Genomic DNA, 12,315 nt, shown 5'->3' with positions numbered 1-12,315 from the left:
ACAAACATGCAAATAAACACCACAATTGTGATGTGTTACAAAGTAGAAGTTACTGGGGACTGCAGTGTCTGGGTCAGTATAGTACGAAGTCAGAGAAGGTTTTCTTGAGGAAGCGATGGCTGACATCTGAGAAATGAGGACTTGAGTAGGGGAAGAGAGGAATAGTGTATGTGGAAGCTCTGAAGCAAAGAGGAACATGGTGCTTTCAGGGAACTGGACAAGGACCGTTAAAACTGGAAGGAAAGGTGCTGCTGGTGCACGAAGCAGCTGGAGAGTTCAGGAGGGATCAGATCACCCAGGGCCTTTCGACTGGGTCCCAGTTTTTACCAAAGCAGCACAGACATCAGAGAATTTATCCTAGAAGATCAGTTCAGGTCCTATTAGTGATCTTCAGAGTGCTGATTGTAATCAGATAGTGTGCGTGTTCGGTCACACGGTGCTGCATATTCCTTGTCTGGGAACTTACCTCCCTGACTTGTAAGTCCAGCTTCTGAAATTGGAGTCCTCCTGATGAACTTCCCTTTCAAGAGTCGTATCGCCTCAATTTCACTTTCAAGTGGTATTTGCCATACCAGACAGTTCTGGCCCATCACCCATTTTTGATCTTTGAACTCAGGTACTCGTTTGAGAGGCTCCTGTGTAGGTTTGAGTCAGCCTGGACACTGTTTGCCAATAGCAAATCTTGTCTATCCTTAGGAATTTGCCTTTCAGTTTCATTGCCAGGGGCACTGTGACTTATAAACCATTGCACTGTGTCACTAATGTCCACTTGGGGCCAACTCTGAATGCCTCCATTTCACTTGGGTGACTTCTGCTGCCCACCCGCCCATGCAAGGCTTGTGTTGCTTTAGCAGTGAGTTCTGTAGCAACCCCAGTTCTCTCATCATTCCTCATTTTGATGGGCTTGCCTGCTGAAGATCCAAATTAAGCGTCTCCCTAAAATGATTCTGCAGATCATTCCACTTTATGCCCCAAATGTGGTCCAGCTCTATCATTTTAAGACTGATCACATTTATCCAGCAGAGAACTGCAACAGGAGATATTTCTGAAGGTCCTGAGGTAGGGGAAGGAATCCCTCTCCATCCTCGATATCCCCTAAAATATCTCTATTCCAGCTACCAGGTCCCAGTTTTTGCCAAAGAAGCACGTAGCAGTAGAGAATTCAGCTTACATTGTTGCATCAGGAATGAGCAGTTTGGGTCCTATCAGTGATCTTCAAAGGCCAGGCTGCGATCAGATAGTGTGTGTTGCACCAGTCACATGGTGCCTGACGTTTAATGTCTGGTAGCTTACCTCTCTAATCTGATTTTGCATTGCTTTATTTTGCATGCAAACCTTAGTGCCAGGGTTGGCTATCCACTATCTATAGATTGTTCAATGCTATGAGAAGCAGACATTCTTGCATTCCTCTTTCCAAAGGTTCTTTTGCAACCCAGGGTCTATTAACTTTATGGATTTTGTGATTGTTCCTGAAATTGCACATACAGTTTAGCATGCATGCATTTACATGAATTTTATGAAGGGGGATCTATAGCTTCCCTTAGAATCTCAACAAGGTGTATGACTCCCCCCGCCAAAGTCATAAACCACTGTCTTAACTTGCTCTATATTCTATAGGAAAGCTTCCATATATATCAAAGCCTCACTTTCTCCATGCTTGTAGCTTTCTTATCTAGGGATGGGATGCTCCCCTCTGCCTCCCCTCTCTTTCATAGTTATTTCACATCTCCTCCAAGAGCTAGTTAGTTGCTGGACATCTGACTATTGGTAAATGGATGATGATGTGCTGAGGATGAGAAGTCAGCTAACTCCAGTTGGGATTCCTGGGATTCCATAGCATCAGTCATGTCATAGAAGGGGAGGTTGAAAAGTGACATTACCTGTAAGTATTCATTACACTGTACATTTATGCTTTATGTACTTTCTCATATGGGTTAAAGATAAAATTTTTATTTTTAAAATTGTGTTTCTGTTATAGTGAAACAAATCATTAAATTTCCCCCTCACACACACACACACAAATTTTCCCCTCACATGAAGTTTCTTTAGTTATAAAATCAACGTTACTGCTAAAAACACAATAACACAGGCAGAAAAAAAAAAAACCCATAAAATTTCATTTCTAACTCAACCAACTTGTGAAAATTCCTATAACATTTTATGTTGTGTATACTCTTCAAAATTGCTTGAGTATATGCAAATGACTTCTTTTTTAAAAAGAACCTAAATGGAATCATGCTTCACATTTTGTTTTTTAACAACTGTATTGAGGCATAGTTAATATTACACAGTGTATACCTAAAGTACATAATTGGTAAGTTTTAAAATATATATACACGCCTGGGAAGCCACCCTCACAATCAAAATTATGAACACATTCTCCATCAAGCCCAAAAGTTTCCTCATGCCCCTTTGTAATGCCTCCCACTCACTCACCCACTCCTTCACCTTTCAACAATCTTTCTGTCCCTACAGAACGTGTTGCATTTTCTACTATGGTAAAGCTACCATGAACATTTATGTATAAGTCTTTTGTAGGTATATGTTTCCTTTTCTTTTATGGGAGCTGGAGTTCCTCTACATATTTGCCAACATTAGTGATGTCAATCTTTTAAATGTTAGCTATATGGTGGGATCTCATTATGGCTTTTATTTGGGTTTCTCTAATTATTAATGGTGTTGAACATATTCTCATATGCTTATTCACCATCCATATATCTTCTTTGGTAATGGGTTATTCAAACCTTTGCTTATTTTAAAAAAAAAAAGGATGTTTTCTTATCACTGGGTTTTAAGAGTTCTTCATGTATTCTGGGTATGAGAGTTTCAATACACATAACTTTGCAAAGATTTTTCTCTCAGACTGTGGCTTTTCCTTCCATCCTCTCAACAGTGTCTTTTGAAGAGTAAGAGTTTTAATTTTGATGAAGCTTACTGCACTGAATTGTTCTTTTATGGATTGTGCTTTTGGTATTGTATCTAAGAAAATCTTTGCTTAACCCAAGGTCACAACATTTTTTCCCCTATGATTTCTCCTAAAAATTTTATAGTTTCAGGTTTTATACTGAGGCCTAAGATTTATAGGTCTATTTTGAGTTGATTAATATATGCAATGTAAAGTATGGAACCTAGGTCCCTTTTTTGGGCATATTGATATCCAATTTGTGTAGCTCCATTTCTTGAAAAGGCAATCCTTTTCCAACTACTTTGCCTCTGAACCTTTGTCAAAAATCAGTTGCCCACATACGGAGAGAGTTTATTCTGGGTGCTATTCTGGTCTATTCATCTACTTGTCTGTCTTGGCACCAACACCATGCAGTTTTGGTTACTATTGCTTTGTTATAAATCTTGAAATCAGACAGTGTTAGCCCTCCACCTTTGTTCTGCTTTTTCATAGATATTTTGGCTCTTCTAGGTCCTTTACATTTTCATATGAATTTTAGAACCAGTTGGTCAATTTATACAAAAAACAAAACAAAAGCCTGCTGAATGTGGTAAAAACTGATATCTTAACCACAAAGAGTCTTCTGAGTCATAAAGAAGGTTTATGTCTCTATTTATTTAGGTATTAATTTCTTTTACCAAAATATAATAGTGCCTGCAAAATAATATTAGTGCCCGCCTTCGGTCCAGGGAATGATCCCAAAGTTCCGGGATTGACTCCCACTTCAGGCTCCCTGCATGGAGCTTGCTTCTCCCTCTGCCTATGGCTCTGCCTCTCTCTCTCTGTGTCTCTCATGAACAAATAAATAAAATCTTAAAAAATATTATAGTCTTCATGAATATTATATATTATAGTCTTTAACAGGTGTTTCATGTCTTTCATCAGATTTATTCCCCCATTATTTCATCTTTTTTGATGAAATTATAAGTGGAATTTCTGACTGTTCTCAGCTAGTACAGAGAAATACAGTTGGATTTTGTATATTGACTCTGTGTCCTCAAGCTTTGTAAACCAATTTGTAGTAGCTTTTTCTTAGATTCTGTTGGATTTTTCTATATTTGTATAATGACATCTTCATAAAGACAGTTCTTTCTTCCTTTCTGATCTGGATGCCATATATTTCTTTTTCTTGACCTATGTCATTGTTTAGATATCCGGCACAATATCAGATAGAAGTGGTGAGAGTAGACGTCTCTGATTTGCTTCTGATCTTTCGTACAGGGAAAGAAAGCACTGAGTTTTTTTCCATCCAGCATGACATTAGTTGTAGGTTTTCATTGACACTTTGTACTGGTTGTGAAAGTTTCCTTCTATTCCTAGTTGCTGGGAGTGGGAGTTTGTTTTTTGTTTTTTTTTTTAAGAGTTATTTATTCATGAGACACACACAGAGAGAGAGGCAGAGACACAGGCAGAAGGAGAAGCAGGCTCCATGCAAGGAGCCCAACATGGGACTCGATCTTGGGTCTCCAGGATCATGCCCTGGACTGAAGGCAGCGCTAAACCACTGAGCCACCCGGGCTGCCCAGTCACTAGGAGTTTTATGTTAGGAATAGATGTTGGATTTTGCCAAATGCTTTTCTGTGTCTATTGAGATGATTATTTTTTCTATTTCAGTTTATCAATAATGGTGAATGAACTACACTGATTTCAAATATTAAACCAACCCTATATTCCTAGAATAAATCCCATTCTGCCATAATACATTACCCTTTTAATATACTGTTGAATTTGATTTGCTAATTTTTTTTTTACAATTTTTGCATGTATGTCCATGAAAGATTTTGATCTGTAGCTTTATTTTCTCATAACGTCTTTGTCTACTTTAGGTTCACATAATGTTCTTAATAAACCAGCTTTACCTACTGATCAATCACAAATATATTTACATATCAATGGGTGCATTTTTGCCATAGGTGGGGGGCATATACCATTTTATTTTGGAAGAGTCATAATTTAACCTAATGTGTCTATTAGGTTAAAAGTTAGGTGTTTCCAACTTTTTAATATTATAAAAATATAAGCTCTCCTTTTACATAAATTTTTGCAAACACAAAGTATTCTTAGGATAAATTCCCAGGATTAGTGGGTCAGAGGGCCACATATTTTAAAACTTATGTATTATAGAATTGTCCCTCAGAAAAGCTATAACAATGTATATTCCCATCTGCAAAATACAAGATTATCTGTTTTTCAAAACCCTTCCCAAAACTAGGTATAATTTTTTTAAAGTAGGTCAGTAGTCCTTGCACATGATGAAATCCTTCTCTCTCACACAAATTGCATAGACTCTTTGGCCTAAATAGCTCTAAGTGGCCTTAAAATTTCAGAGGGAGAAAAGAGAAGGAGAGAAAGAGGTAATGTCTTTCTAGGTAGGAAATCACCATAATGACAGATTGCTAAGAAATATGTTTGTATCCCTTACTCTACTTCCAGTAGGTCCATATCTCCAGGGCAATAGTATGGCTTGCTAGATGGCAATCACTTTGATTTTCACACATGTGGTTGAAGGACAAATTAACCTATTTTTTCACTTACAGAATGTTAGATCTAGATGAACCCTTAACAACTGATTCGTCTAGTCCTGCATTTCATAGATGGGACAGAGAGAAGGAAGAACTTGCCCAAGATCCCATAGGACATTAGTGGCAGAGCCAAATGGTCGGATAAAATTACTACTAAGTTCTTTGTTCCATCTGTGATTCTCCCACTTAGAAGAATATCCAAATAGAACACTGCCCTTTCCCCAACACACACTTCCCTAAATCTTATGCTTTAAGGGAAGCAACTGCAGAATAGAGAAAACAATTGCTTTTGCATTTACATTTGTGCTTGGTCTGTTTCCAGGGATACCATGGGCAAATGGCAGTCCTCTTCCCAGTAAATGAGGGAGATGATACAAATAATTGAATGTGGTTTCGGTTCATAGGTGCAAAAGACCTCTGAAGACATCCAAAACCAAAAAAGGCATAGCCTGAGAGATATGAGTACTGACTTGTGTCATGTACATTTTTCTTGGAAAGATAAAGAAGTCGCTAATTAATATAGAAATGTTGGGATTTGATGAATGTATATAACATCCACAATGGAAGTCAAGTTGGGGATGGGAGGGAGAGCTACTAGGATAAAAATAGATAATTATGCATAGACACCTGTGGAGTTGGCTATGGAATGGTTGATGGGTTGGATCAACTCATAGAGGGCTTGGTATGTTCCAAATACACACCCTAAAAGGCCCAGGATGCTGATCATGATGTCTTTTGCAATGGTGACACAGCTCATGTCTTCAGGATAAAAGGTGATGAGCTCCAGGAGGGGCGGGATGATGAGGGCCAGGGCACTGCTGCTCACTGAGCCCACAAAGGAGATGACCAGGTCCAGGCGGGGGATGAGGATGGCTGAGACACCTGCAGAAATAGAAGAAATTTAGAATCATTGATGGTTCCTGCAAGAAGGAAGCTCAGAAACAAACTATTTCTTTGGAGCCTTATAATCCCATAGATGCCTGACAGACTATTTTGGAAAGGTGGGAAAGAGTTTCATTGCAGATGTGAGCAGGAGGTCAGGCACTGTGGTTCTGGACTCCCAGCTCTATTTTAATGGCCAATATGGATGCTTTCCTTCTATCTATTGGGTTTTTCAAATATAATAGTTATTTTAAAGGCTCCTCTGTCATCTATCTATTATCATCATCTTCTTATTAAAGAGGTGGGTCATCTAGAGCCCTCGAGGGAATGGGATATGGCCGAGGTCACATATTCTCTTGATGAGAATCCATCGAAATGCCTGTCTAAGGCTCTTTCTTCTAGGTGCTCAATAAATGTCTGGCTCTTAATCAGACACTGAATCTACTGTGAATTTTTACTACTCTACAAAATATAGCTACTGTCGAGAAGCAAGAATGAATTAAAAGTGAGATGGCTTTGTCATTGTCAGAATCTCGACTACTTGTTTTCCTACTCCTAGAATGATCCTGGTAATTAAAAGCATAAAACATAAACACAGCAATAGGCTGCTCTCTCCCCACCTTTTCTAAAACGGGGTCTTCTTAAATCTCCATTGTTTATACCTATGATGAACATAAACATGAATTTTCCATGGGGGTCCAATTTCAATAATGTATGAATGAATAAATATAGCAATTATGTGATTTCACTTTGCACAACTGTATGATTTTCCTATGAACAAATTAGGAGAAAAACTGTCTTGGAAAGCACTCATACTAGCCTGCTGGATTTGAAGAAAACCTCACTTCTTTCTGAAATTGCTGCAACATCCAGTCAGATAATGAGACTCATCGACTCTCACAGTTGAGAATTCATCATCCCTCTGATGGGATGGTCATGTCCACAGCTTTCCCTTCTCAGATATTTAATAAATTGTTTACTTAGAGGAGGCCACAGAGAGGAATCAGTGTCTGTTCTCCAAGAGAGCCCATACTGACAGGACAGAGAAAATAATGTAAAGGAAAGCTATAATGCAAGGTAGGCTGGAGGAACTCTCTAGAAAGATCATGCTCATAGACCTTCCATAGCCCTCCATTGCCGATCTCCTTTAGCACAAGGTCTCTGATGACTCCCTGCCAGGTCTTCTGGCTTCAGATCTTATCACTCCCCACTTTTAGTTTTCCAAAGAGGCCGGTACATAAGTACTTGTCTCAGATCTGTGCACAGCCTGCTGCCTACATATGGTACCTTCTTTGCTCCTCCATCTACTTCCTACTTATCTCTTAGATCTCAACTGAAATATCACTCCACTGGAGAGGACTCCCTGACCTGACCTAGGCTAAAATATAGGACCTTCTTATGTACTCTTAGAGAACCCTCTTCTTATCTTAACCATCATATGGTGGTACATCATTATGTACCATCATAACATTCATCACAATGTGCTATAGTTATTTCTTTGCATATATTTCTTACTCAGCATGTCTTCTTTATTATTCATTATTGTATCCCTAGTGCCTAGCACAATGTCAGGCACACAGTAGGTGCTCAACAAATGACTGTTGAATGAATGAAGGATAATGGAATTGACAGAAGAAGGAGGAGGAAGTGGTCATACCACATATAATAGAAGCAGGGCATGTCGTTAGATGGTCAGCTCTGTCTAACACTGCCTTCCCTGATCTTAAGTAGCCTGAACTACTCAGTTTTTCTCAACTTAGACCCTTCCTATTAGGAATGATCTCAGAACAATAGAGCCACAGGTCCCTAATGTCTTGGTACAGACTGGAAACTCTGTGATCTCTTAAACCATCGAATGTGCTGCTTCTGCTTCTAGAACTCCATCTATGTGAACATCTGAAAGCATGTTCTTCTTCTGGAAGCCTCCAAGAATTACAGTTTCTTCTGACTCTGAACTGAAACTGCATTTGCTCAACTTTAAACTAAGAGTCTCTAAAACAAAATTCTCTCTCTCTTGTGTGTTACCTCACAGGTGTTTCAGGACAGATATAGAAGTTCCCAAGCCTTCGTTTCTCCAAGCAAAACATCCCTAGATTTTCCCCCTTTCCTCATGGGGCACCATTTCTGATTTGCTTCAGAGAAAAAAATTCCCCAGCCCCACTCATGATGTTTCCCAAACATCTACAACAGTGCCTAATGTAGAATGAATGAGTGAACCAATGAATGGAAGGAAGCATTAAGAGAGGAAGATGGAAGGAGGAGAAGGGTAAATATTGCACCCAAAAACTGATCTCCAAGACTAACAATCAGCCCCTTGTTTGCTCCTATAGTTCAATGCCACTTTATGATAAGGGACTTGATCTTAATTTATAATAGGAAGGAATATGGCACATGATAGAAGAAGACAGGCTTAGATGCTATAGAACCTGTGTTCAAATCCCAGCTCTGTCACTTAGCAGCTGTATGATTTGAGTGTGTTACTTAAATTCTCTAGGCCATAGTTCCTCCAGTTGGTAACATTATGTTGCTAGGCTGTCACGAGTATAAGGCAATGTCAGTATGGTGCCTGGCCTCTAGCAGGAACATAGGAGTATGAGTGAATGAATGCTACTTCTTTCTCCCATAAACCAGCCAATGGATACTTTCCATGTGTAGACAGTAGAGACGATTGCAACATGTGATCGTTCTGTTAAGCCCCCTTTTCAGGTGGAAAGTTGAGGTGCAGGGAGGTGAACTATCTTGCTTAAGGTCACAAAGAAGGTAAGTGGCAGAGTCAAGGATACTGAGGTAGACGCCAATGTGACTCACAGCCACAGCTTTGGGCAAAGAGTGCCCTTATATTCTACTCACAGGTCAGACAGACCAAGGCTGTGCGGACAAACAGGTCTATTAACAGTGTCCAGCTCTCTGACACCTGGGAGATGACGAAGGGGATGATGATCTCAGCTGGGACGTGGAACTGGAGGGCGTAGGTGAAGAAGATGCCAATGGAGTACATCAGCTTGACCGACTGGTACAGCCTGCAGACAGATGGATAGGACATGACATTTGATGTAACTTCCAGACAGGGCCATTCAGGACTCACTCATTGCTCAGAAGCTGGTACCTGTCACCCAGTTACAGAACTGGCTCAGGCCTGACCTGCCATCAGAGCCGTCTGGGAAGCTCATTAAAAGTGCACATTCCTGAAAATTCTGATTCAATAGGCCTGTGGCTCAGGTGTCTGTGCCTTTAATTCTTTTACTTTCTTAAAAAGGTATATTTGTATAGAGTAAAATTGCTAGTTCAAAAGTCATATAGTAAAAAGCTTCCCTTCCACACTCGATCTCCAGCCTCCAGTTCTTCTTTCCATAGGCAGTTCCTCTAACAGTTTTCTTGTAGCCCTTTCAGAAATAATCAGTGCACATAAAAGCTTATACCTGATGTAGGTATACCTACACACACACACGGTAGCATCCTCTGCACACCACTGAGCTCCGTTTTTGTTCATTAAATATATATTGGAGATTGTTTTCCGTAAGTACACATAGACTTGGCTCTTCTATTTAATAGATGCTTGGTATTCTAATAACATAGATCACTATAATGTTTTTGGCCCAGTCTCCAGCTAATGGATATTTACTAGTCTTTCACTAGTAAACAATGCTGCAAAATATATCCTGCTACAGACATATCTATGCACATTTAGTATACATCATGAGAGGTGAAAATGCTGGCTAAAAGTATATGTGATTTCAATTTTGGATAGCTATTAACATATTGCCCCTTTGTTGTCCTGGCGTATTGGAATGCTTGCTTCCCCATATCCTTGTCAAAACACAATGTGTGAATGTATGCTAGTCTTTGCCATTCTGTTTTTTTCTGGCATTTCTATCTTCTCAAACATATAAAATGCCATTTTAAAAATTCGCCTGTGAACTGTGTGCACATGCCCATTTTTTTCTTGGGTTGTTGGTCCTTTTCTTAATGGGAAGAGGTATTTGTCTAAGACTCCTCTGGGGAATCTGATGGCCAGCCCGGTTCAGAGCAGATGTGAAGTTCTCATGGCACCTGATGCCTGTTTTCTAGCTGAGGCCCACACAAGGAAAGTGCCCTGTCCAGGGTAGCCAGTGGCAGCCTGAATGGCCCAGAATAGAAATAACATATTAGAATGATTATCTTGACTTTAAAGAAATCACATTATTACCCCACCTAGTCATTATCACAACACAATGAGGTAGGTGGGGCTGGTGGTATTTTTCTCATTTTATTAGCTGTGGCCTTGTGGGAAATGAATGCCCTACCATTCTACTCACCTCTGAAGGAACAGGCTGTGGGGAGATATAACAATGGCAATAGCTAATACTTGGCTAGTATTTACTATGTGCCAGGCACTTTTCTTTTCTAAGTAGTCTCTACATCCAAAATGGAGCCCAACGTGGGGCTTGAAGTCATGCATGCCCTTGAGATCAAGACCTGAGTTGAGATCAAGAGGTAGATGCTTAACCAACTGAGTCACCCAGGCACCCCTGTGTCAGACACTTTTTAAAGATATATATATATATATATATATATATATATATATATATATATCCAGTTAATCCTCACAATCACTCCCTTGCCCTTTGGGGTGAAATGTGGCCATAGGACTTGCTTTGACCAAAGAAGTACAAGCTGGGTGAACATACATGTCACTTCCCAGGGAACCTTTAGCAGCTTCATGGTGAAGGGCCTGATTCACCGCACTCTCTGCCATGGCAGCATTTGAGGGAATGGCCATCTTATCATTCTGTGTCCTTGAGTGGGGATAGTATAGAGCTGAGCCCTAGCCACCCCATACTGGGCATGTAGCATGAGCATAGATTAAGCATTTGTGTGTGTTCAGCCATTGAGATTTTGGAGTTGTTTATGACTGGAGCATAACCAAACCTATACACATAGGCATTAGTATTGTCATTTACCAACAATGGAAATGAGGTCTGCAGGATTAGGTAGCTTGTCCAAGGTCACATAAGAATCAGGATGCAAATCCCTTTACTTAGCTTTAGAACCTGTGCTCTTCAACACTTGGCTCTACTGACTGCATAGTCTCAATGCACTCAGTATACTGCCAGAATAATGATAATGGACAACACTCGGTGAATGCTGTGTGCCAGCCCCAAAAATGTTACCTGGATGAATGAATGGATGAGTAGATGAATGATCAAGTGTAAGAACCCCAAACTAAATTCCAACTGAGGCATAACAATGGTGTCTTAGGTCCATTTCTGGAACTGGAGGCCTGACTAATAGTCCATCTGTGGGACCCTCAAGCATTATTCTGGAATTATACTTTTTATTGTTGCTATTTGTGCTTCCTAAATACTCCCAGATCATTCTGTGTTAGGGTCTTTAAACCATAGAGTCAGACAGATTCAGTGTCAAATATCACAAACAGTGTGAGCTGGGAAGGTTCCATGTGGTCACTCCAAACAGCAACTTCCTCATCTAGGGAATGGATTTCATAATAATCATGCTAACTCATAGGGCTATTATGAGGGCTTAACCAGATAATGCACAATGCCTGGATTGTCAAACCTACCTGTTATCATCATACGAACACTGGCAGTTAATATATGGTGTTAGTGACAACCCGAAGGAATGCCACATTCTGTCGCTAAGGCTCAGATCCCAGGACTCTGCTCCCCTCGCATCACCCCAGGCAGGCAAGGACATACCAGCAATTGGGTAAGTTGAGGGTGATGCTGGCCTGGGTACTGGACCCAAACTTCATATAGCCCAGTGTCCCCAGGCAGATGTAGAGGATGATGACAAGGGACATCCCCAAGTACAGCACAAAAGAAAAGTGTTGTGGATGCTTCATCTGATTTTTGAGAGGCAGAACCTAAAAGTGAAAGGAGATTGAGAAAGAAGAGTCAGAAGCATGGCTCCTCATGAAGGATCAGGTTTCCCCTACGGGTACAAACTTTTTTCTTTGGGTGGCCCAGG

General features: G+C 40.2%; 1 protein-coding gene across 4 annotated transcripts in view; it reads right to left on the bottom strand.

Moving 5' to 3' along the window:
- Positions 1–12,315, bottom strand: part of SLC36A3 (solute carrier family 36 member 3) — a 47,945-nt gene that overhangs the window by 15,355 nt on the left and 20,275 nt on the right. For 3 of the 4 annotated variants that reach the window (XM_077895829.1, XM_077895827.1, XM_077895831.1), the window contains 3 exons: positions 12,045–12,211; positions 9,199–9,368; positions 6,168–6,348 (listed from right to left, as the gene is read on the bottom strand). In XM_077895829.1, coding sequence (XP_077751955.1) covers positions 6,168–6,348; positions 9,199–9,368; positions 12,045–12,211 — 518 coding nt within the window. Of the gene's footprint in view, positions 1–4,228; positions 6,349–9,198; positions 9,369–12,044; positions 12,212–12,315 lie in introns of those variants that run through there. The other variant, XM_077895828.1, reaches the window with a different exon arrangement.

Source organism: Canis aureus, chromosome 4 (genome assembly GCF_053574225.1).
Source record: "Canis aureus isolate CA01 chromosome 4, VMU_Caureus_v.1.0, whole genome shotgun sequence".
In the NCBI taxonomy this organism is placed as follows: Eukaryota; Metazoa; Chordata; class Mammalia; order Carnivora; family Canidae; genus Canis; species Canis aureus.
The sequence above is the reverse complement of the archived record's forward strand: the minus strand, read 5'-3'. Positions and strand labels throughout refer to the sequence as shown.